The sequence below is a fragment of the Polypterus senegalus genome, chromosome 2 (assembly GCF_016835505.1).
Source record: "Polypterus senegalus isolate Bchr_013 chromosome 2, ASM1683550v1, whole genome shotgun sequence".
Taxonomy (NCBI): Eukaryota; Metazoa; Chordata; class Cladistia; order Polypteriformes; family Polypteridae; genus Polypterus; species Polypterus senegalus.
Genome location: NC_053155.1, coordinates 106,959,406 through 106,986,830, shown reverse-complemented (window position 1 = coordinate 106,986,830; position 27,425 = coordinate 106,959,406). Strand labels below are relative to the sequence as shown.

General features: G+C 38.0%; 1 protein-coding gene and 1 long non-coding RNA gene across 4 annotated transcripts in view; one reads left to right on the top strand and one right to left on the bottom strand.

The window, feature by feature from the left end:
* Window positions 1-11,986, top strand: part of birc2 (baculoviral IAP repeat containing 2) — a 30,671-nt gene extending 18,685 nt beyond the window's left edge. For 2 of the 3 annotated variants that reach the window (XM_039744331.1, XM_039744330.1), the window contains exons 7-9: window positions 7,879-8,130; window positions 9,267-9,308; window positions 9,579-11,986. In XM_039744331.1, the coding sequence (XP_039600265.1) occupies window positions 7,879-8,130; window positions 9,267-9,308; window positions 9,579-9,772 (488 nt within the window). In that variant the 3' untranslated portion in view covers window positions 9,773-11,986. The remainder of the gene's footprint in view (window positions 1-7,878; window positions 8,131-9,266; window positions 9,309-9,578) is intronic. The other variant, XM_039744332.1, reaches the window with a different exon arrangement.
* LOC120523237 overlaps window positions 1-27,425 on the bottom strand; it is a 268,628-nt gene that overhangs the window by 229,757 nt on the left and 11,446 nt on the right. The window lies entirely within an intron of this gene.

Below are 27,425 nucleotides of genomic sequence, written 5' to 3'. Positions count from 1 at the left end.
TTTGGGTGATATGCAGGTGTTAAGTCTTTTAAAGCAAAGCTAACTACATTTGTCCTGGTTCATCCCAGTCAAGTCAGTATTTAGAAGAGGTACCCTTATTAACAATTGCAGCATTAAGTCTGTGTGAATAGGTCTATACTGTATAACATTTGCACATGAATGTTGCAGTTTTTTTCCCCCCATTTTTGTTTGCAAACTGCTCAAGTGCTGAAAAGTTTCATGGGCACAGTGAGTAAACAGCTCATTCCAGCCACAAATTCTTAATTGGAATGAGGCCGGGACTCTAACTTTGTCACCCTAGAACAACTTTTGTTATATCATACCATAGACCAGTTTTATGCAAGACAATTTTCCATGGACTGGCCATCATTTGTTCATAATGAAGCATAATAAAGTGGCTTGTCTTCTAATGCAGGGTGCTTGGTCTCTTTGGTGAATCATTTTTGACAGTTTCAGGGCCTCATTGGACAGCTGGTTGCTACATATTTTCTTAAACGGGCTTGGAGCATGTGAATCATCTATCATGATAAACCCGTAATTTAAGTGGAACTGTTGATATTTTCTTTTAAAAGCAGCATTCTTTTTGTTGCGAGTATTAAGAGTGTTCTTTGTCCTTTTTTTCAAAGAAGCTCTCCAGAGATGGGTTTTTTTCTCTTTTTAGGTAGGGTTCGCTTGTGGGCTTAATTTATCATCAAAACTATGATAGGGACAAGTATGGGAAAGAGGCACAGATGGAAGTGATGGGGCGATTGTTCAATGACAAGTGATCACAATTACTGAAAGTTATCAGTTTATTGAACACTACAAACAAATCAATCTGCACTTGCATCTAAACATTACTTAATACTGCACCTCTCCTACTTGAACTTCAGGTCATTTACAGGTTTTGCTTAAATATTTTCTTTGAACACATTCAAAAAAGAAACATTTTATCAGCAGTTCAACATAGCCTGTAATATTGAGATGTATAAATGCTCATGTGCATGCGTCTTTGCCTGAATGTGCAGCTGCTATGAAAACATATTCTCTTGCCATCAAACATTAATGGTTTGATCTACTATATCTTCTGTCATGCTGTCAATATATTCATCTGTCTTCACTTGTTGCACTTTAATGAGACTTGGCTGATGACGACTTCTTCAAATTGTCGAATAACAAGTGGTCTAAGTTACTAAAAGTTATCATCAGTTTATTGTACATCACAAACAAATCCATCTGCACACACATTCAAACCTCACTTAATACCGCCCGTCCTACTTCTTTAACTAGAGTGGCTGTCAAGGTACATAAAGGACAGAACATAGTCACTGTCCTACAGAGATGATCTGGTCAGTTTTCAAAATAACACACCTTACAAACTCAGGCAGCCAATAAAATGGAAATAAAATAAAAAAGTTAATTCTTTCTGTACAGCCCTGTATCAAATCATCCACGGCCCAGTGGTTGGGGACCACTGGCCTAGAACATTATTACAATTATTGTTTACAAGCCATTTCTGTGCAACTTTGGCTTTATGTTTGGGGTCATCTTGCTGGAAAATTAGTCTGTTTCCTTGCAGACTCCTCCAGGAATTTCCTATGTTTAACATTATTTTTTCAGGGATGTTCTGCAAAGTGACATCCTCGTAGCATGATGCTGGCACCCATAAGCTTGAAGGGGGATGGTGTCTTTTTAATGTGTTGTATGACGATCAGAAAGCAATTATTTTTAAATCGTCAGGCTACTGATCCTTCTTCCATTTCATTTCAGTGAACCCTTCCTAACTTTTTGCAGACTTTTTCAACAGTTGTTTTTTCTTTGGCACTGTACCATACAACTGCAACTGTGGTAGCACATCGTCATCAGTTGTTGTCTGCACAGTCTCTATAAACATCTAATCCATGGAAGTTTGTAACTCCTTCCTTTAGAATTGTCATATGTTCCTTTTTTGGCTTCCTCACAGATGACATATTCTCAGTTTTCAACAATAGTGTGCCTTAAGCAAGTTTAGACACATGCCATATTCGTTCCATTTTATTTTAAGAATGGATTTAGCTGTGCTTCGTAGGGTATTCTCCTGTCTGGTACTTTTCATTAGCCTAGTTGCAGACTTGCCTTCATGGTTTAGTTTTTGCCAGGGAAACTGACTTTTCAACAGTTGGACCATCCAGGTAGAAGTGTAAATATATACTACAGGCACTTGAAACATCTTGACTACACAAAGGTGATCTCTGTTTAGCTAATTTTTTGACTTCTAAAACCAATCAGCTATACCAGTAATGACTTAGTCATAGTAAAGGACTGAAAACTTAAGCAATCCATTTTGTGTTTAATGGTTGTAATACAGGGTGTCCTAAAAAGAATATCTGAGTTTTAAAAAGCTATAGCTTGGCGCCCTTTCTTTGGAGATTGCAGAGCAACCTAGTGTCGTCTTGAGGAATTAATCTAGTTTCATTTTGTTGCTGGTATATGGTGCTAGTGTTTATCTAAAAGCTAACAGTGTGTTGTTTCAATTAGTTACGTTTGCAGTTATGGCTGTGCCACAACAAAAAGCTTTTTGCATTTGCAAATTTGCCAGAAGTCAAATCGGTTGTTACTGTGCAGCGGGCATTTCGTCAAAAATATAGGACTGACCCTCCGAATGACAATAACAATACCGGCAATTTCGGGATACTGGGTGTATGCAAAGGTAAAAGCACCGGGCGACCTCGAACTTCCTCCTCTGCTGAGAATGTTGCCCGAGTGCAAACTGCTTTCACTCGGAAGCACATTGAAATCGGTTCGACAAGCAAATCATGAGTTACAGAAACCAAGGTCAAGTGTATGGCGAATTCTCTGACGCCAGTTGGTTATGAAACCGTATCTTCTGCAATTGGTTCAGGCCTTTAGATGAGGGGATAAGACGCGTTGAGTTTTCAACTTTCATCCAGCAAAATTTGGAGACCAATGAAGATTTTTGTTCCTTGATTATCTTCAGTGATGAGGCCACGTTTCACATTAGTGGGAAGGTAAATCATCATAATGTACGAATTTGGGGTGAAGAAAACCCTTACGCAGTTATTGAACATGAACGAGACTCCCCCAAGACTAATGTTTTTTGCTCAGGAAACACGTGAATATAACCATTTTTGTATATGCTTGTATAATTCAATAAATATAGCTCTTTAAAACTCAGAAATTCTGTTTTTATATACGAAATGAAACTAGATTAATTCCTCAAGATGCCACTAGGTTGCTCTGCAGTCTCCGATGAATGGGCGCCAAGCTACAGCTCTTTAAAACTCCAATATTTTTAGGACACCCTGTACATTTAGTTCGTAGAGATTTGTTGGTATGCTAACATTTTAAGAATCCTTTTCTGATAAGTAATAAAAGGCCTAAACTGTAAAAAGTAAAAAGAGGGTGAACAATTTTTATAGACTGTTTATATTTTCAGAAGAGCAGATGGAAATGGTGTTTATTGTTATATAGGCTAACCACTGTTTAAGGAATAATAAAACCTTTCAAAATACAAAAGAATAAAACATGGCTATACAATAACCCAAGCCCCTCCACACATGATCAAAAAATGCACAAGTAAGTGATAGTTTTCTAATTTTCAGTTACACTCACAGGCTGAGCCAAATAAGGGCTTCAATTTCATGCAGTGTAGTAGTTGTTACTTTGACATTTGTCACTTATTGACACCAATGCTGGACTGTAAAGGGATGTATGCATCAGTTACTTTTACCCTGATTGTATTAAAATAGTAAAAATATTTATAGTAAAAATATTTGAAGATATTTTTGATATTGCATAGAATTAAACAAGAGTGCTTCATCTTTTCTGTTTTAGTTAGAACTATAGAAAACCCTGTATTATATCTACTTTTTTTTTTTTTTTTTAATTTGGTGACCAATGACATTTTGCACTTACCCTTCCCTATAGGAAAAATAGGCTTACAGTTTATTTTGCTGCTGTGAATGGAATAGATATTGCCAGTGTTACTGTTTCAATAATTTTTTATTATAAAATTAGACAGCTGGTCTATAGCAGGAATGTTTGCTGTTGGCAAGTATTTTTTTTATGAACTATCCATGGCAGTAATGAAACTGGGTGCGTTATAATATTTTCAGGCTCCAATATTTATGTGTTGGCTTCCAAACATAGAATAAGGTGTAAGCAGTCTTGAGTTAGTAAGTGGACCTTTTCAGAAGGTGACTACAATAATATGTGCTGCACACTATTTCCTAATTGAATATTGGGGTGGGGCACCACCTTTAGAATTTGTATAATTTCCTTATGTTCTCACATATTTCTTCTTGGTACTCTGGTTCCCCCCCCAAAACAAGATACATACAGCTGGCTGATGAGTCGGAAATTAGTGTGGTATGAGACTAAGCTCTATTATGGACTTGTATACTTCCAGGGATGGGTTCTATTTTTCTTCACTGTACTATTATGACAAGCTAATTGCCTCCAGTGACTACAGTGGAAAAGTGCAGATTCATAAAATTAATGGGTGCTCTCTCTTTTTTTTTTATTTTAGTACAATACCTTGGAGAGAGAGAAAAAAAATATGTATAAAGGATCATAGAAAAAGTGAATCATTACATTTTTAAATAAACTGAGAATGTTTCCTTTCCCACCCTTTTCTAAATTCCAATCAGATGGCTAACAGAATGTATGATTAATGACATAGCATCACTGAATAGACATAGTTTAGATGTTTGTTGTTGTCTGTTTAGTATGAAAATACTTTTATTTATACATGGGAAATTCCAAAAGTAGAAACATCTGACATTGAAAATCAAGGAAACTTTAAAGAGACAGCCATTATAATAATTTTGTGAGTCACCATTATGTAGGGTTTAATAAGTTTCTTGTTTTACAAAGATCTTTCCTGCTGTATTTGCTCCCATTACTAGTTTTGAGGCCAATGATGTCAAATGGAGTTTATTGTAGTTGTAGAAGAGGCCAGTCTCTCACCATGGTTTGGATCATCTACAGTTTGCATATTGCTGTACAGAAATACCATCCTGGCACAACTGGATAATATACACTGCTGTGCTACCGTACTCTTTATAAAACAAAAAATAATTGACTCATGATGCCAGTCTCTGCAGCTTGGTTTTGGACTTCCTTTCTGCCATGTTCCAACACAAGAGAAGTAGCAGCTTCATAACTTATGTGCTGATCCCCAGGTACACTGATCATTCACTTTTGGTTCTGTGGCCACAGCCCCAGGTTTATCATTACATTTTTTCACAGCACCGCCATTATAAGCTGGATCTTCGACAATGATGAGATGTTTATGGATTAGTGTTTTGATTTCTGACACATTTGTGACAAGACAGCAATCTCTGCCTCAAAATCGGCAACACTTAAAGAGGTGGTTGTCTGCCCTCTGCTTCCTGAAGTCTATATTCCCATCTATGATGGCGAACAGGTTTAAATTTCTCAGTGATTTACTATCATGGACTAATGCATCTTGGGTGTTGACATAGGTAAGCGTTCATGACTTTCTCAGATGTTTTCATCTGTGTTCACCAACTGCTACAGGCACACAGTGGAATGCATCTTTCGATGCTGCATATGAGGTATATTATTGCACTTGCTCAGCTCAGGATGCCAAAGCACTGCAGAATATCAAATTACTGCTGTGGCTTGTTTATTCTTCATTAAATATATAATACAGAGTGCTTTGGAAAGGCAAAAAATATTGGCCATCCAAGTTATCTAACCACACTCCCAATCTCCCCACCTCTGTTCTAGAAATCAACACCACTAGATTCAGGGATTTTTTTTATATTCAGGTTATAAGATTACTCAGCAGCTGTTTGTTAACAACATAATCATCTTTATGTTGTGTTAATGTGTTAAGTCTTTATTTATCAATCATGTATTTTTTTTTTTTATTTAATGCATGGTAATTGGAACCATTGCCCACTAATCCATATATTTTTTGTTATACTCTTAATCCAGTATTGTACATCTGCAAAATGGGTTATTATGATTCGCTCATGAAAGTTAAAATTAAGAGCTCACATTGCTATAGATGTCCTCTTAAAACAATTCTTATGATCCATCAATTCATATACAATTTTTTTCCCCAAGTGCAGAAAACGTCGTCCTAATGTGCAGTTGTCATTGGCCCTGGTGGCAGCAAGCATAGGGGGGGATTCTGTTGAATCAGCAGATCATATACAACTTTTTTCAGGTGCTGAAAACTTCCTTCTAACATGCAGTTGTTCTAAAATGCAGTTGTCATTGGCACTGGTGGCAGTAAGCATAAGGTGGCACCAAGAATTTTCATTCATGTATTTTCTCTGCAAATGAAATATTTAGAAGAGTAGATGAGCTAGGCCATCATCTGTTAGTCTACTGTATCTGTTAGTATACAGTTTTAGTTTAAGATGGTGGCACTTGTCATGGAAGTTTGTTATCCCCAATTACTATGTACATTTCTTCCTAATTACTCAGCTAAGCATATTGTAATAAAAGGATATGTACTTCTCTGAGCTCATATTCAAATTCAGTTTCCTGTTCAGCAGCTGAGATGTGGGCATGGACGTTAAGTCATTGTTGGACAATGAATGAAGACAGGGAGGAAAGTCTGATGGGGTGACTGTAGCATAGAAAACTGATGGCTTGCTCATAATGCATTTCCACCCCTAACTCTAATAAACTACTGAGTGCAGTAGATTTGAAGTTTGAATTATTCAGGTTATGTTTACAGGAAGCTTTGTAATTCCTAATGCCATTGAAATTGTGGAATCCAATAGACAATGCATTAGGAGCCTCACTTTATGTGTGTAACCTATTAAGTAGCACATGACAGAAATTTTGTTCGTCTTGATGTTTAAGGCAGTTTCTTGTAAACTGCTCTTGCACTGGTTTTACAAGCACAGTAAGGTTTTTGGTTTGCTGGTGTTAATATTATGGGTTTGACTTGTGGTAGGAAGTGGACATGATAAACTGTTATAAATACATCTGTGAAAAAGGAAGGTGTCATTTTTCATACAGGTGCCATATATAACTTAGAATAGTGTTCCTATCTTAAGTGATAGTCAGTTTTAAAATGAAGGCATCATAACCTTAAATTTGATAATTTGTTACTTTAAGCAACTTTAGTCCAGGAAGTCCCTGGATCCACAGATTTTATGAGCACTGATCTCTTAATTATGTTGCTAATTCTTGATGATTAGCTGGTTTAATTAGCTGTTTTTCATTTATTCATTTACAGTATTGTGCTTGGTTTCCAAATACCTTTGGTTTTCAGCTTAGAATTGTTCCAAATTAATATTTTGTATTGCGGACATGTAATGCTCAAAAGCACATTCATGCACAAACATGTTTTATATTTTTTGTTTAAAATTAAGAGTAGGCCGTGTACAAAGTCATGCAGCCCAGTTATTGTTAAAACATGTAATTGGGTCGTTTCGAAAGTATCCACCACTTTTGAATTAAACAAAAAAAAACAAGACACACTAACTTAGAGGTATTGTAGTACTGTACAGGTCTGTAAACTGCAATTCTCAAAAGCGTTTTTTTTTTGGCTATTAATATTAAGATTTCTAAGAAATATATGTTAAAAAGATCAGGTAATTTTAACAAACTTCTAGAATTACACCCATATTTTTACAAATTTGTTGTAGTGAAAGAATGTAGCCTTTAACAATCGAGTTTGCCTCTCCCCACATGTAATAATGAAGATTGTTTGTTGGATTGCTGTTGTGGGCAAAAACTGGAAAGTGACAGTGTATAATTCGAACCCTTTAAAGCTGCCGGCAACAAGCCGTCTCCTTTTTCAGATTTATTAATAAAACCCGTTCTGTATTTTGCTTAATTTTGGGGTGGAGGGGGACTCGATTATCAAAGTTAATCAAATTCATTATTTGAATATGTTGATTGTTTCAGATGGATTTACCTTCTTGAAAAAGCACCGTGCTGCACTGACTCACCGTCTTAAAAGTGTTAAAAGTTTAATGGAACATTTGCTTGAGCAATCTGTAATTGCCCCAAAGGAGTACGAAGCCATCCATAGTGCCTCCTCAGACAAACAGACAGCGCAGCTTATTGATGTGGTTCTTTCTAAAGGAAATGCAGCTTCTGAAGTTTTCAAAAACTGGATCCAGAAAAATGATGTTTACTTGCTGAGGGAGTTAATGGGTAGGTCTCATAATGCTTAGACACTACTCTAGGTACTTGGTTTTGAACACGTGCGTGTGATATTCAGAATGACTTGTTTTCTGATCTTGGAATACTAATTTTAAATATGATTTGATGCTGTGAGACTGCACTTTGAAAAAAAGAGGCAAATACGCTTTTGAAATTAGTTTCAACTGTAACTGCCTAACAGTTTTCATTTAATGTGCAAAGTCTCTGCAGAACCCCCTTTGTATTTAATTAGAGGATACTCAAATCAGATATAAAGTGTATCTGATTTAATTTTTTATCCTTCTCATTTAGATGTAGAAGAACACACAAGGAAAAATAACCAGACAAAGCAAATATATATATAAAAACTGCACCCAAAACTCTCACAAACATATCATAGCCATAAAAATAATAATGCAAGATGACACAAGAAAAAAATTCTAAATTTTTATGTGAAGAATGACTAATCATTGTTGGCAAGATCAGAGAGAAAATGGTACTGTCCCATTCAAAAGGAAAAGCAATATTCATAACAGTTCTCCTAACCTTCTTGCAAGAGGTGGTACTTTCTCAGATTACTGAAATAAGGCAGCAAGTTATTTGTCTCATCAGTCTCTTCATTCTTACTCCACCCATCTCTTTTTTTTTTTCTCCATTACACCTTCCTGGAAGAATTTAACTTAATTAATATATTAGGCATTAAAAGAAATGTTTTCTTACTGTGACTTGTACAGACACAGATCATCTCTTTGGTGTCATCCTTCTTTCTTGATCTAAAATCTGTGTGTGTGTGTGTGTGTGCTTTTATGTTGCACTTATCAAAAGTGCTGCTAGTTTGACATCATTTTTAATTCAGCATATGCTATATATAAAATGTAACAAAAGATAAGTACAAAAAGAAAATGTAATTGAGAAACCTTACTCTAGTACTGGTACGACTGTACTCTGATGTTTTATTTGTGTTAGCCATTAGTTTTAATCAATATGGAAATAATCACACTTTAGGTACACTTGAATTGTTTAAGTATACAAGAGCTTGCATAGGTTTTAGCCTGAGATTACAGAAAAGGCGTGGCATTGCATTGCATGCACCTTACAGTGTTAGAAGATCAATTAATAAAGGTTTTACTTTTTTTTTTTTATTTCAGCACAAACAAATGATTCATTTTCGCCAAGTCAAGATATATCAGGTAATGTTTATGTTCAGTTTTACTGCCAGAGTGGACTACAGCAAAATTACTGATTTAAAATGAAAATGATTGTTTATAGTGTTTTTTAGAAAAGTTTGTTTTAAAGTAAAAAATGAATGTTACCCACTTGGCCAGTTTCTTATTGGGTTAGGACATTTAGTGAACATTTAAATTATGCCATATTGTTACCAATTGCACAGATGTGACTGTTAAAGCAATATTCATTTGTAGATGTGTCATATAATGTTTTTTTTTTTTTACCCATTGAAGATTTACCCATGGAGGAACAGTTACGAAGGCTACAAGAAGAGCGTACCTGTAAAGTTTGTATGGACAAGGAGGTTAATATAGTTTTTATCCCTTGTGGACATTTGGTTGTTTGTAAAGAGTGTGCACCTTCATTACGCAAATGCCCAATTTGTAGGAGTGTTGTTAAGGGGACTGTACGCACATTTCTGTCCTAGACTGATTAATATTGATGGAATTTCTTACTCTTTGCCATAAAATCCATCCATGTCCACCAGCACTTTGGAAATATTGTGGGAAAGTTTTAATTAAACATTTCTTCAGTGTTTAAATGCTACGTTCAGATGTTAAATTACAAAATGCCTATCCATGGAATACCATTTTTACACATTTCTGTATCTTGCCTTTTGAGTTCCTTGTATTGTCATGGTTTGTGTGTGTATGTGCGCAAATGTTTTAAAATTGGTGCCTTTTTTTAAGTGACAGGATATGTGTAAAAAGAATTTGATTATCATATTATAATCAAAGAGTTGCGCTGTAATCCCCAACTACCAGTACCTAAATATGATTGATGTAATTACAGCTGGCCTTGCTTTGACTTTTTTATTTGAATGGAACAAAGTGCTTCCTATCAAGACTTGTTTGTATAGTCTTGAATCACCAGCCACTTTCAAAGGATTCAATCTGTCTAGTAGATTAAATGACCATATTACTTCTGTGTTTCTAAAGTATGAATCCACAAATATAAAATTATGGTGTTCACTTTTATTTTGGTTTGTGTGTCTAGTAAAGAGGAACAGATTTTGCTTTCCAGGGTTACTTGTCAAAATGTCACTTCCTTTTTTTTTCTTGTTTACACCTATTTATAAAATGAAGTAGCAGTTTATCATAGGTTGTTACTCACACTTGGCATTTCCCATTTTAAGGAAACCCATTCATTAAGTAAACCACCTTGACCTCTTTCAGGGTCATAGTGAGTTGTAGTAACAACACACAAGTCAAATGAGCTGACATGCACGTCATGGAGATATGAGTCAGAAGCAGTTTTCAGAGAAACTAACAGATACAGATCAACAAGGGCCCTGCATCTTGAGGCAGTCATGTAAACAATGGTACCATCGCAACTTCAAATCTTTCTAAGGAAAAATGTAGTTAAAATGAGATCAACAAAAGTCCACAAATAAGGCATCTTGGCCTGAAAAGAAACATGAGCTTTAGTAAACTACATTGCTATATATGTTTCTACATTGGACTTGTTAAACGCAACACACTAATGCTAAATGTTGGTTTCAGATGCAAACAGCCAATGTTTTCTTTCTTGTTTTTTGTCAGCATTTATAAAAAAAAAAAAATGTTTCTGAAAATACACTGTTCAGCAGTACTCTAACTGGAATGAGGCAGTTCTGTATGGCCTGACCTTGGTCAGCATGTTTATTGTGTTATCACAGTTTAGCGCACATGTTGAAAGGCAAAGCTCAGCGCCGAGTCAGCTCAGGCCTGTTCTTGCCTTTAACCTGGATTTAATGTGATGACTGTTCATAACAGCAGACTTCCACATTCTTGTATACTGAATGTCCTCTCACCTACTAGGTTGATTGATTTTTATTTATTTAATTTTTTTAACACGTTACTCTTCCTTGATTCAGAAGTAGTAATTTTTTATGTCAGTAGGGGAAAAAAGACCTCCAAATATGTAGAAAGAAACCAGGTGAATTTATAAACCGTGGGCTTATTTATGTGTTGCCAAAGTTGTCATTCTAGTATTCAAGAGGCTGCTTATGACATTATAAAGCTCCACACCATTTCGAAACGTTTTTTTATCAGTTCACAAAAGCAAGATATTTAACTGATGGCTTTTTTCAGTTCTGGATAATGGAGGATGTTATGTATTTACATAAATTCTGTCATGTCATAAGTGTGTTGTCTAGCATTCCATAATTTATATCTAAAGCTAACTTCAAACCTTACTGACTGAAGGTGAATAACTATACTTAAATTATAAGTTAGATATACATACGTAGTTTAGGAACAACAGAAAAATAAAGAAATCAGACCTGCCATTACATCTCAGTGGCAAATAGCTGATCATAAATTAGGTAGACCATTCGGGCTCACATAGACTACCCGAGTATGTTGATGCATCAGGTTAACTGCTCAACTACGTGAAGGTGAACAGTTTGTTTCCATCTGGTCAAACTTACTCATTTCCGCATACAGTTTTCAAACAGATCATCCTAGATGGAACATCTAAGCTCGATGCTTGAATTTCTATTGACATTCAAGAGCTTAAGTGAAGTAAAATCTAATCATTTGTAAACCTACCAAGTAGATGACTGGATGGACCTTCAGGCTGGGCAGTCAGAATCAAGATTATAGAAAATTTGTGACTTTGCATTTTTTTTATTAAGTTAAATAAAACTACAGTAAATGTTTCTTGTTTTATGAGCAAAACTATTGTATTATCAAAATTCTGTCTTGTTCATGCATTCAAAATTAAGTTGTAATGTTGCCATTGTAATGATATTTCTAAGATGTCACACATTTAGTCCCACCCATCAGTTGAAGCAAGAACTGTAAATCTGAGCTATGAATTACAGGCAGAGTTGAATGTTTAACCCCGCTCACATTTAGGCATGCCCCCTTCTGCTGGCGGACCTTCTCAGCCATTCTGTGTGTTTTACTGACATTTGAAGCTTTAGACATCAGTCACGAGTTAATGGGACTTCACTATAAGCTTCATTAAACCTATTTGAAATGGTGTGTTTCGTTAGTGAGCATTGAAGGCCCAGTGTCATATGTCCCATCCCTACTCCACTGCATTGTGTTCCTGTGTGCCTCGTACTGCACTTGGACAAGGGGAGAAAAGGAAGCAGTCAAAACCAGGCAAATATAAGGTAACGGGTACAGGACCATCTCCCAACTGTTTAATATTTCTGTGACCACAACAACCAATTCTATCACGTAGTTTAAGGTCCATGGGACTGTAACCAAACCTCCCTGGGTGTGACAGCAATAGGAAATTGAATAGAAAGATAGAACCTACTCGGAGGCTGACCTTCAAGACCAAGCTAGAACAGCTCCATGCTATCTGAAAGTGGACTTCAAGGGAGAAGAATCAGGAAGACCCCAATTCTGAAAGACATACCAAAAAAAAAAGGCCTGACAGGAGTTTGCTAAAATGCATGTTGACAAGCCCCAGTTTTTTTGGGACCATGTCCTTTGGACACATTAAAGTAAAGGTGTTTTTACACTTGAGAAGTGTTTACTTTGTGCCTAATCAGGACATGATTAAGTAGTTTTAATGCAGTTAGTTCAATTGGATTTCACACAGCAAATCTGTCCAGGCAAACCAGAAGTTAATAAATTACTGATGGGTGTGTTGTGAACTTCTTTCACTGGGCAGAAATATAAATTATAAAAACATGAGCAAGCCAGACATTTGAACCACAGCTTTTATTTTCAGACAGGAATGAGCTGATCTCTCAAGAGTTTTGATAGATGTGTCAGTTTTAAAATACAATGGAGACCAACCAGGTCCCAAGGGCTTGCTGAGACAAGTTTAAGACTTCCTAGTCTAACCCGATCACATTTCAAAGAGAAGAAAGATAAGGAACACACGTCAAGACATTGATTCCTGTGATGATGTGGCTGGCGTTGACACGGCAGCAATGTTCAGCTTTGTGAGTCTACTAAGAGTGAAACAGAACTGTAATTGAGGTTTCTTTCGATATCAAGCCATAGACAAGTCCCAGAAGTAGATCTGGGTTAAATGCAAGTCATGCTGAGGATTTGTACAAATGTTGGCTGACTACGTGCATTTCCACTATAGATATGCCACTTGACTGTAATACAAGTGCCATGTGCACCAAGGTCACACCCTAGTGACTTGCACAAACTGCCTCCAGCCTGTTCAGATTCTTGCAAAACTTAACATTTAGTCACTTGTTAAATACACAGAACTCCAATTACTGCTGTCCCACAAGATGTGACTGATAAGTCGGCGTCACCTTAATTCCATCTACAGATGCCTCAGGTGGGTATTTTTGAAATTCTGCCATTGACTTTTTGCTGTTTTATCTGTCATGGGTGTGTTCTCAAGGATTTCTTCCCAGCTGTGGTGACTTGTGTTCAGTTCCTGGCCCATTCACGGTCTGTGTAGATGCAGTCTGCATGATTTAAACGTAATCTTGCAGTACCCTGAAGTCTGTGGTATGACAATGAGCAACACCGTGTGAGTGAGTGGCCCGAAGTAGTGAAACTCAAGATAAATGAAAAGGAAGTAGTGAAGCCTAGCACTCTTCAAGATTAACCAGTTTTTCTAATGTCTCCAGCACAGGAGGTCAGTACCCTTCCACTATTTAGAAAAGAAGTACCATTTTCAAAGTGGAAACTTGGAAAATTGGAATACACCATTCTTTATTCCAGGTTTCACTTCCTCTGCCCAAAGAAATCAAACTATGTTCAGCAATCATACAATCCTGCAGCAGAGCATCCCTGTCTATTTGACCTTGGCGTCAACTAGTCTTAACGGCAAAGTACCACTCTGTGTATGTTTGGACTACCCATAAGCCATTGCAGATGTGTTGCATTGCCTTGGCTTCTATAATTTCCGGTTACCATATAATTTTCACACTGGCTTTACTTTTTGATTTACCCAAATCAAGAGACCTAACTGGATTATAGTGATTGTCTCAAGCAGAGACTATGACATTTTGTGTCATAGGTGTCTTCTAATCAGTCACCCTGCCTATCTGAGTGGAGTAAAGTCCTCACTCAGCTGTAATGATGGGTGTTTGACGCACCGCAAAGCTTTTGATGTTTGGCCCTGTAAGTTCGATGAGAATGGTGATATCTAGTGGTATATGGAAATCATAGCATTAGAGAAATCATAGCAGCCAGCAGAGCATGTACATGTAGAAGCCCTTATGGCACAGTCTGAATCCGATAGGTACACTAAAAACACAAGACGTGTTCATTTGATCTGATGATAACACTGTTGTCATTAAAATACTGCAGTAAATTTACATGCTGGTATGTGCCGCAGTTTTCTTCAATGAATCTGTTGTTCGATGGGCATCAACCATTATGAATACAATGACAGTGATGTCAATTTGCATCACCCTAGGGAGGAGTACCAGTCAAAATCCATATTGTGCCTTAGACGCGGGGAGTGGAGGGGAGAGTCCAGATAAAGTGCTAGTTGAGTCGCATAAATGGTGCTCCTCAGATGATGGCATATTAAGGTCATCTAATAGATTGGCTGACTCTGCTCGGGAGGAGCAGTCTCGCAGGACTAGATCCGATTTGTGACTGAGAGCCCACGTCTGGGGACAACTCGCTAAATTACGTGCTAAAAAGGCTCCGCCCACAAGGCTTCTTTCTAAAAACACCCCCCCAATTTCCTTCAGTCTGTGCACTTTAAACATTCATGTGTTAGACAAATATATAAAACTGGAAAAGATGGCAAGTGAAAAAAAACAGGAAAGAAGAGTTGTCAAAACTCGAAAGATTAAATTGCTGTTATCAGTTCAAGAGCTTAATACCTGAAAGTTATACAGTATATATTTTTGTCATTTTTATTATTGCATCACTACATGCTATAAAAACAGCAAATAGTGTTTGAAGAAACATTGTGGTTTATGTTTGGTGAGTCAAAAAAAGAGGAACGGGAAGTGTGAGACACAAAAGGAGGAGTAAAGGCGCACGCTGTGAAAGTCACCTTAGAACACGGAAAGTAAAAACTAGATGAGGTGAGAAAAGTGTCTAAAAAATAGAAGCAGGCTTTGTGGAAATATGCTTGAGAGAAGGAGTGCCAGTTCATAGACGGTCAAACATGCAAAAAGTATATGTAGGGCTAATTATGATAATAAAGTTTAATTTTATTTATATATATATATCTATATCATACATATATATATATATATATAATCCCTCGCTATATCCCACTTCAACTTTTGCGGCTTCACTATTGTAGATTTTAAATGTAAGCATATCTAAATATACAACGCAGATTTTTCGCTGCTTCGCGGTTTTCTACAGACAATGGGTCTTTTTTAATTCTGGTACAGTACATGCTTCCTCAGTTGGTTTGCCCAATTGATTTCATACAAGGGACGCTATTGGCGGATGGCTGAGCAGCTACCCAATCAAAGCATGCAGTTAAGTTCCTGTGTGCTGACAGGCTCAGCGACGGAGCGCTGAATTCAATTTCGCTGCGTTAACCAGAAAGTCTTGTCTCGCTCATTCAGCATCAACATGTTTCGCTGTGTAAAGAGTTAACTTTTGTGCTCTTTTGTGTTTATCTTTGTGCATAGTCAAGCCCTTCATTATGGCTCCAAAACGATCTGCTCCTGCTACTGCTTCAGGGGCCGTGCCCAAGCGCCAACGGAAGATGCTAATGATTGCCGAAAATGTAAAAGTTTTGGATATGTTGAAGGAAGGGAACAGCTACACCGCTGTAGGATGCCATTACGGCATCAATGAGGTTACGATTATTTTTATTTAAAAAGGAGGAAAAGAATATAAGATCTACGGCCGCAGTGTCCTTTAACCAAGGCGCAAAACGAGCTGCAAGTGGATGTAATAAGGCAGTAGTCTGGATGGAATCTGCTTTAGGGATTTGGATTGAAGACTGAGAGCATCCTGGCATCCGGTTAAGTGGGATCCTAAAAGAGTTCGGAAACCTCTCTCTCTCTCTCTCTATATATATATATATATATATATATATATATAGTTACCGCCAGGGGAGGATGCAGCACCCCAAACCATAGACACAACCTCACAGACACAAGTTCCAGAATGAATAAAAGGTTTATTCTTATACAGTCATATAAAAAAGTTTGGGAACCCCTCTTAATTCTTTGGATTTTTGTTTATCATTGGCTGAGCTTTCAAATTAGCAACTTCCTTTTAATATATGACATGTCTTATGGAAACAGTAGTATTTCAGCAGTGACATTAAGTTTATTGGATTAACAGAAAATATGTAATATGCTTCATAACAAAATTAGACAGGTGCATAAATTTGGGCACCCCAACAGAGATATTACATCAATACTTAGTTGAGCCTCCTTTTGCAATATAACAGCTTCTAGACGCCTCCTATAGCCTTTGATGAGTGTCTGGATTCAGGATGGAGGTATTTTTGACCATTCTTGCATACAAAATCTCTCCAGTTCAGTTAAATTTGATGGCTGCCAAGCATGGACAGCCTGCTTCAAATCATCCCATAGGTTTTCGATGATATTCAAGTCAGGGGACTGTGACGGCGATTCAAGAACATTGTATTTCTCCCTCTGCATAAATGCCTTTGTAGATTTCAAACAGTGTTTTGGGTCATTGTCTTGTTGGAATATCCAACCCCTGTGTAACTTCAACTTTGTGACTGATGCTTGACCGTTATCCTGAAGAATATGTTGATATTGGGTTGAATTAATCTGACCCTCGATTTTAACAAGGGCCCCCAGTCCCTGAACTAGCCACACAGCCCCACAGCATGATGGAATGACCACCAAATTTGACAGTAGGTAGCGGGTGTCTTTCTTCCGCCATGGAAAGCACTTTTTGTTATGACCAAATAACTCAATTTTTGTCTCATCAGTCCAAAGCACTTTGTTCCAAAATTAATCTGGCTTGTCTAAATTAGCATTTGCATACAACAAGCGACTCTGTTTGTGGTGTGGGTGCTGAAAGGGCTTCTTTCTCATCACCCTGCCATACAGATATTCTTTGTTATACAACTTAGCACAATTTGCACAATGTGCAGTTCCTGCAGGTCTTTGGAGGTGATCTGTGGGTTGTCTGTAACTATTCTCACAATCCTGCGCATATGCCGCTCCTGTGTTTTTCTTGGCCTGCCAGACCTGGGTTTAACAGCAGCTGTGCCTGTGGCCTTCCATTTCCTGATTACATTCCTTACAGTTGAAACTGACAGTTTAAACCTCTGAGATAGCTTTTTGTAGCCTCCCCCTAAACCATGATACTGAACAATCTTTGTTTCAGATCTTTTGATAGTTGCTTTGAGGATCCCATGCTGTCACTCTTCAGAGGAGAGTCGAAGGGAAGGAAGCACAACTTGCAATTGACCACCTTAAATACCTTTTCTCATGATTGGACACACCTGTCTATGAAGTTCAAGGCTTAACGAGCTAATCCAAACAATTTGGTGTTGCAAGTAATCAGTCCTGAGCAGTTACATGCATTCAAATCAGCAAAATTACAAGGGTAGCCAAATTTTTGCACAGCCAGTTTTTCACATTTGATTTAATTTCATACAACTAAATACTGCTTCACTAAAAATCTTTGTTCAGAAAACACCCCAGTACTCAGATGTTCCTAGGAAATGAAAGACATACCACTGTTATCTTTTTTGTTGAAAGTAAATTATTATGCAGGCTGAGAGGGGTTCCCAAACTTTTTCATATGACTGTAAATAATTAGTACAATCGTTTAAACAAGGCATAAACAAACCATAACACATAACACCATAACCCCCAGGTGAGCTCATCCTTCTTCCTCCCAACTCCAACTCCATCTGTGATCTCTTTCATCTTGGATCTAGGAGTACTTCTGGTGCTAGAGCATAGCCAATGGAAGTATTTCTGGATGTGATGGAAACCAGGGCTCCAGCAAGCCCCAAACCCCAGACATGAAGATACAAATGTAGTTCCAGGTTCAAATAATGGATGGATGCACTGCTGGACTACATCTCCCAGCATGCCATACTGGTTTCTTACCAGGTACCGAAATCCAGGGCTGCTGCCATCTGGTTTCCTGGGGGGATGAAAAGTCCCTAGTGACATATACTTCCAGTGGGCTGTCTGTCCATCCATTCTGGCCATCTCTTCCAGGTCTGACACCTTCCTCTCCCCTGGCCGCATGCTTGTCATTCTGCTAGGAGCCTCCAGGGCGGGTAAGGAACCATACCCTCTCCTCGTTGAGATGCCCGTCCAACCCATGTGGCCCTTTGGCCAATCAGAAGTCCCACAAAGTAGGGATTGTTAATCAGCTCCTAGAGAACCTCACAGGACTGCATCATGGGACTAGAGGTTACAGCATACCCAGTGGGAGTCTGTGTGGAAATCCTAAACCAGGAAGGCTGCCATCTAGCAATTTGGGGGAGAAAATGTCCAAATTGAATTGTCTTCATTGGTCCTTCCATTATACTGGCCTCTTGACCGGGTAAGGATCCATGTTCTTATGCCAGTCTCTGCATACTACCCATTACAATATATATATATATATATATATATATATATATATATATATATATATATATATATATATATACTATATGTGTGTGTATGCAGTTTATTGCCAAAAGTATTGGGACACCCCTCCATATCATTGAATTCAGGTGTTCCAATCACTTCCATGGCCACAGGCGTATAACATCAAGCACCTCGGCATGCAGACTGCCTCTACAAACATTTGTGAAGGAATGGGCCGCTCTCAGGAGCTCAGTGCATTCAAGCGTGGTACTGTGATAGGATGCCACCTGTGCAATAACTCCATTTGTGAAATTTCATTACTACTAAATATTCTACGGTCAACTGTTAGTGGTATTATAACAAGGTGGAAGCAATTGGGAACAACAGCAACTCAGCCATGAAGTGGCAGACCGCATAAAATCACAGAGCAGGGACAGAGTATGCTGAGGCACACAGTGTGCAGAAGTTGCCAACTTTCTGCAGAATCTATAGCTACAGACCTCCAAAAGCTCAAGAACAGTGTGTAGAGAACTTCATGAAATGGGTTTCCATGGCTGAGCAGCTGCATCCAAGCCTTACATCACCAAGCGCAATGCAAAGCATCAAATCAACACCGCCACTGGACTCTACAGCAGTGGAGATGTGTCATCTGGAGCGATGAATCACGCTTCTCTGTCTGACAATCCGATAGACAAGTCTGGGTTTGGTGGTCGCCAGGAGAATGATACTTGCCTGACTGCATTGTGCCAAGTGTAATGTATGGTGGAGGGGGGATTATGGTGTGGGGTTGTTTTTCAGGGGTTGGGCTTGGCCCCTTAGTTCCAGTGAAAGGAACTCTTAATGCTTCAGCATAAAGAAACATTATACAAGAAACATCCATTATAAAGAAATGGATGATGTGGAGGAACTTGAATGGCTTGCACAGAACATTTTTGGGTTGAATTAGAGCAGAGACTGTGAGCCAGACCTTCTCATGTAGCATCAGTGCCTGACCTCACAAATGCTCTCCTGAAAGAATGGTCAAAAATCCCATAAACAAACTCCTAAACCTTGTGGAAAGCCTTCTCAGAAGAATTGAAGCTGTTATAGTTGCAAAGGCTAAGCCAGCTCCATATTAAAGGCTATGTATTAAGAATGGGATGTCATTAAAGTTCATCTGTGTGTAAAGACAGGCATCCCAGTACTTTTGGCAATATAGTGTATGGACAGGGTCACAAGAGGAAAACTGACCCCTAGACTGAACAGAAGGATAACCAAATAATAACATCAAGACAGATTCAGTATGGCGTTCAATATCAGGGAACAGCAGTATTAAGTCACCCCATCTTTCACTGTTTGAAGCAAATCACAGTTCTTCTGGGAGAATGATCTTTGGATAGATGAAACTAAATTAGAGCTTTTTTGGTAAGTCATAGCATGAAACATGGAGGTGGCTCCATGCTGCTGTGCTGCTTCCGGCACTGGGTACCCTGTGTCTATGCAGAGCACAATGAAAGCAGCTGATTATTGAGACATTTTAGAATGAAACATAATGTTTCGGTGTCAGTTATCTCTGTCTCAGTCATATTCATGGGTCCTTCAGCAGAGTAATGATCTAAACATATGCCTAAGAGCACCCAGCACCATGTCTTGAAGTGGTCAGCTATGAATACTGACCTGAACATCTGTGCAGAGGGATGAGACTCTTAGCTGCTGAGAAGGAACCTATCAAACAAAAACGACTTGGAGCAGGTAGCTCAAGACGAGTGGGACAAATGTCCAGTTGAGAGGTATAGAAGTCTCATTCAGAAAACACTTGATGCAGCTAATGCCTGAGAAAAATGTGCTACATAATATTAGGCTGTGGATCCCAATTATTGTCTCTGTACTATTTTCAATCGTTTTATTTATTTTTCTAAATATGTTAAATCCTAAATCTACAGCAAAGTGTCTAATCTACTGAGTACGGCCATAGCTGTAGCTAACCAGAGTGTGTGGAGCTGCACTGCCACCTGCTGCTCAAACTGCCACCCTACACGTGGAAGGGAGTATTCTGCAAGAGGAATGTGAACTCCACCTGCTGGCCACTATCAGTATTGCTGGAACAGTCTTAGGAGTACAAGAAGCACAATTAGGCACATTAAAGACAGGTTGAGATGGCACTTGTTGGAAGTGTTGAAGATCAATAATCGGTGGCCTGTTAACTTGATTAGCTTCACACTCATGTAACCTGCTTATAAAATCTTCTTCTGTAATGCACCATGTATTTTTTATTATGATGTTACAATGCTCACATTTCCAGTTTAGTTTACATTCTTGCTTTCTGTTTTCATTACTCTGCTCTACCTGACTGTGTGAAAATATTTCTTGGGCTCTGCCAGGAGAAATGCTGAAGTTTTGTTCCCAGCAGTTTTTCTAGATTTTAACTAGGATGGAGAAGCTTCTTGCTAGACTCTGTTCGGTTTATTATACTAAGACAATATCATCTTAAAGTGAGACCCCATGTCTGCTGGACCCTGGTGCACCATGACCTGTTCAGCTCTTTTCACCACCAAACTCCTGCACACTATGATGGCCTTTGAAGAAAACAAGTGCCAGAGGACAGAGAGCATCTTGGCTAACTGCTGCATTTATCTTAGTTGAGTCGCCCAGCAGATCCTGACTGTATGCCGAAAGATTCTTTAATGCAAGGTAAATATATACTTATTATTTGGGCCGTGATTGGGTTGTGTGGATGTCTTAGTTATTTTTTGGCTTTGAGGTGGCACTGTAAGCAGGTTAGGGTTTACTTCACATGACCTCATAATCTGCAGGACGTGAGGTCTGTGCTTACAGCTAGAGCTGGCATTGCCACACATATCTAGATTATTTCAGCGATTTCATTATAATGCTGTGCTGTACTAATTGTATTACAATGTTGCATCTCTGCCTGTCATGATTGTGGCCATAAGGCTGTGCCTGAAGAGTTAAGTAAGGTGTACACAGGAGACCTGAAAAGTCACATGCTCATCTGATTTATTCAGTCAAAGTCACATGCTCATCTGCTTTATCCAATCAGGTCAAGTGTATGCACCTGACCTGGCTTCGCCTACAGAAGTTGCACCTTCCGTAACACCCAGTAAAACCACAGTATAAAAAGCCCCCCTGTCTGTTCTCTGTGTTGTCTCAGATCCAGATGGGAGCCGGACAGTCCAACAGACATCAGCTCTGGTGATCTCACACACTTTTTGTCACCTTTAACACTTTGGGGTTTTGTTTGCCATCTTAAGACACCCAAACTTTTCTCATCTTCCTGGCTCTTCTTTTACATTCCATATATTTTAACGCTATTGACATGAACCTTGACATTTCTATTAAATTTCCAAAGGATGACAATTTATATTTTACAGCCTATTGGGGTTTTCCTTTCTATTGCTGTTTTTGAATTATAATGTTTCAAATGTTTTTTATTATGTCATTTTTGTTAATATTGTCTATTATAGCCATAATGCTATATTCTCAGTGTTTTGTGGGTGGTACCTCCCTATGGGGCGGGGCTATCTTGATGTCACTTCTAAGCAACCGCCCTCTGCCTTTATATTTTACTTTTAATTACTTTTATTTTTAATTTTACTTAAGAGTGCCTGAGAAGTTCATTGATTTTTGGAGGTTTATCAATGTTTTTTGTGTTTAGTTCTTTACTAGGTTTACTAGGGTGTGCTGCACCCTGCTTGCTTTGCACGCCTGCTAGCGCCTGCTAACTCATGGCCAAGCCACTCGAAGGGCGTCAGGAAGCTCCTCCATTAGAGGAAGCGATTGTATTTAAAGAGGTTTTATATAGAAGAGTATGCAGGGTGCAGGAGGAAGATGGTTTGGTCCTTAGTTATGATAGATAGAAAATCCAATAATTTATTTGAGATCTACCAATCTGGCTTTAGGCGTTATCATGGTGTTGAGATGGCCCTCCTTAAAGTATTCAATGACATCTCTATTATTACTGACTCAGGTGGCACTGCAGTCCTTGTCCTCCTGGACCTGTCTGCTGCCTTTGACACTATTGACCATGAGATATTGCTGTTGAGGCTTGAACATCTTGTTGGGCTTAAAGGGGCTGCTCTTAACTGGTTCAGGTCATATTTAACTGCTAGACACTTTTCAGTGACTTTAAATTCCTCTTTTTCGTCTACTGCTCCTCTAAAATGTGGTGTTCCTCAGGGATCCATTTTGGGTCCTATCTTATTCTCTATACAGTATACCTTCACCCTATTGGAAATGTAACATTTCTTTTCACTGCTATGCTGATGATGTACAGGTTTATATTCCCGTCTGCAACTCTGCAATAAATCGACTGCACAACTCTCTTTCTGAACTAAGATCCTGGAAGGCTAACAATTTTCTTGATCTGAATCAAAATAAAATGGAGGTGCTTATAATGGGTCCATCAGCTAAAGCCCAAATTGGTCTTGGACTTCTCTGCTCTTTCTTTGTCGTTTGCAAACCTCAAGTCCGCAATCTTGGTGTTATCTTTGACAGTAACCTCTCTTTTGAGAAACAAGTTAATTCTGTAGTCAAGAGTTGCTTTTTCCAGCTTCGTCTATTAGGTAAGATCAAGATTTTTTTTTATCTTCTAGGGATCTTGAGAAAGCTACTCATGCTTTTATCTTTTCTCGCCTCGATTACTGCAACTTGCTGTATTCTGGGATTAACAAATCCCTGATACGCAGGTTACAGCTGGTGTAGAATGCTGCCACTCGCTTTCTATTGGGGCAAGAAAGTCTGACTCTGTTTCTCCAATATTATCTTCTTTACACTGGCTGCCTGTCAGTTTTCAAATTGATTTTAAAATCTTGTTGCTAGTTTTTAAATCTTGACATGGACTTGCTCCTGCCTATTTATCTGAATTGTGTGCTTTACACCAGCCATCTAGAGTGCTTAGATCTTCTGGTCAGTTGTCTCTTGTTGTCCCTCGTACCAAGTGCAAAACTAAGGGGGACAGGGCTTTTACAGCTGCTGTCCCTCGTCTGTGGAACTCTTCACCTCATCACATAAAGGAGTCGTCTACAATTGAACTGTTTAAAATGAGATTAAAGACTCAGTTCTATTCACTAGCATTCGGTGACCATCAGTAATACTAATGGTTTCCTCATTGTGATTATATAACATTACTTCTATTTATTATGTATTTTATTTATGTTCATTTATTTTTTTCTAACTATGTTTTTTTTAATGTTAATTGTATGTTTTTCCTTCTTTCATTGCAAAGCACTTTGGCCACAGCATTCCTATGTTGTTTTAAATGTTCTATATAAATAAAGTTGACATTGAAATTGACAAAATCAGTTACTTGAGTATTTCACTACAACTATTTTAAATGCCAATGAATAATAAAACATAGTAAAAAGTAAAAGTATAAAATTAAAAGTAGATTACATTAGTTCAATATCATCCAATTTCCTTAAAGTCAGGATGAGAAAGCCGACATGAGAAAGCAATTTGCAGTGATTGCTGATTTTGCAAATATAATCGGTGCATTCAACTGCACAAATGTTGTGATGAAGGCACCATCACAGAATAAACTTGCTGTTATAAATAGAAGGCATTTTCATTCAGTTAATATACAATAAATGTGAGATGCTGAAATGTGTCTGACTAACTCTGTTGTAACATTGCCCAGCTGAAGCCATGATTCCTTTTATCAAATAGTAAGTGTGGGAAGCAGACATTCAGGGTCATGCTGTGTGTGATGGCTACCTTCATGGACAGTAAGACTAAATCATAGGATTACAATTAAGTTTAGTACACAACAAGCAACTTTTATAATATTTCAGGTTATAATGGGTATACCACAAGAGACGACACATGATATTTAGGCTCTCTTGTAAATGATAAAACACGCCATTGCTTCATTAAAAGGTACATGGCGGTGTTTGCACTTGTTAGGGGGCACACTGTTGTACAGCCCAACTGTGATGGTTTGCGCAATGCTGTAGCACGCAGCACAAAAACAAGAACTGCCTCTACCACCGGAGATTGGCTAAAACGTGTGCATGGATGACCCTGTCTATTACCGTAGGACATTAACACAATGGTAATTTGGATGTTGCATGTTGAATGTAAAAGAGACTTGTATACACTGCCATATCCTACTTATTGCAACATTGAAAATGATATTACGTATATTGCAACACTAATATTTTATTTTTTGACAGGTTCAATAAGAATTATCTTAATATCTTGTGGTTCTGCACATGTAGCCTGCATCAATTCCCAATGTGCACAGGCAGTGGTCTATGCACTGCATGATGGTACGCTGCTATTGCTCTCTCCTCTCAGCTGCTCTCATTCTTGGGTTTTTTCTTTTATTTGCGATTCTCATGGAGAGTCCAGCAAAAAGAATGTTTTTGTGGTATTCCACTTCAGTCAGTAATACTTGAAGTTCACATTCACTTTTTTCCTGCCTTTTTTTCCTTTTGTTTTTGAGTGATTTTTAGTAAAGAGGTCGCTCAGGAAGATACAGTATGCATATTTACATGGAGATTTGATCATGAATATTCAAAAAAGGCATTTTTACACCATTTAGGTTACTGACAGGTGGCAATGGATATTGGCTAAAAGTGTGTGCACGAGCGCATAGCTTTAGGTAAATTTAAAATTTACTAAGAAACTGATGTGTATGTATGGCTTTATACTTTTCTGTGCTGATACTGTTTTTACCTTTCAAGTGTAAGCAAATTTTCACTACGGAATCTAAGCAAGGATTTAAGCATGAGGCCCCAGGTCTCGTCTTTTCATGTGTTTTGGGCCTGTACCCCATTTCACTGCCTGTATACACCTAATTCACAACAACAGTGGGGTGACCAAAACATCTATGAGTAGGAGGAGGAGGATCTGAACTTAGTGGAAAAGAGTAAGCACTCAAGTGAGACCTGATTTGAACTCGGGCTACACAGTCGAAAGAAGAAATGCTATTGAAATCAGCTCTTCTTTCTTCCATGTTACCACCAACCATGAGCTAAGAAAAACATCTAAAGTCTGTACGATGGAGGCTTCAGGAACTGGAGAAGGGGAATGGATTATGAAGGAGCACAACTAAAGTGAAATCAGGAACTACTCGAAGGGAATGGAGTATAGTAAGATCTGGAGCTTCTACACGATGAAGTGAGTTGGAGGAAATGAATTGCAAATAAAAAAATAATGAAATGAAAGAAAAATAAAATGTAAAATTAGGTGAAATCCCAAACCTGCTTAATCCAGGTCAGGTCTGTGGTGTCTTTGGGCACAAAGGAGCAGAGAACTGTGGGTAGGCCATGAGTCGCTGACAAAATGTCACACAATCAGGGCTCATCACAAGTCACACAAACAGAGAGAGCATATACCGTAAATTACACTCAGACAAAAACTGAGTGCAGAATTGGAAACCAAGACACTGGCTCATTGAGTAAGAGAAGAGTGACTGAAAAAATGGAAGGAGAGAAATTCTCCAAATTTTTTTTAGGAAAGGCTGAGGCAAATAAAAGAATGAAACAAGTTTTAAAAAGTAATAGCAAAATGATTGCAAGAGTTACAATATCGTAATTGTCCCTATGACCTTAAATGTTCTTAAGTGAATGTAATGATCAGTGACTGAATACACAAGCAGCTCTATAAAAGCAAGTCTGTTCAAAAAGAGCACTTCAGGTGAGGTGACAAGTGTCATGATCTGGCTGGCAACTTGGCCTTTTAAATTTGTGAACATGGCTTCCAGGATTTTGAGGGCTAATACATTCATTTATTATATCAATTTTTATTGCACAAGTGTTTTTAACAAAGGTAAACATTAATAGCATTCTCCAGAGGTGCTGTATTGTTTTCGGATGGGTTCCTCCATTTCTAAAGTTTCCAGTTGCCAGGCAAAACAACTGGAAGTGTGCAAACTGTGACATCATCAATTCTACTGTATACAGGTCAGAATGGGAACTCCTCCAATCATTTCAGATTCCTCTTAAAAAAAAAAACAAACTTTAATGATAATTATTACTTGTATTTTCCCATTAAAAATTGTTCTTCTATTCGTTGACTTTGTTTAACATCTGCTCAGTTTGGTTGTGATTCCATGTTCCCTTTCTGTTATCAAATCCTGGACTGTGAACTCACATTCTGAGCAATGTTTATTTATATCATATCTTTGCAGTTTATACCTTTGGCTTGCTATTTTAAGTTTGCATCTTCTCCCGCTTCCCTTTAAAACTGTAACTACACAGGGCATTCAGTAGAAAAGTTTTAAGAAAGAAAATCCAAAGAATTATATTAGAGAGCTATAGATTGAAGTGGCTTTTAAAAATGCGTAAGTGAAAAGGATGTAGTGGCCTTTCAGCTCTTTTACCTTGCATTAGAACCGTTTTGTTAGAAATTTAAATAGGAAGTTTTATTTGTGGAGGAAGGAGTGTCCTCACTATAATCACATTATTGTCAAACAATGAAAGAGAACACACCATTAAAAAGGCGGAAGGCCGGTTTCATTACTGCATTAAGATTACAAAACTTAGTAAAAGTTTTGGTAATTAGAACATCATATTGGTTTATAAAGACAAAAAAAACAACACTGATCAAATGTGCACAAATTCAGCACAGTAAGGGAAAGATTATTATGCTTGTTGAAGGATACAATACATTTTGCAAAAAACTAGCACAGGAGGAGTTTAGTAATGGTAAAAAATCTACCTGG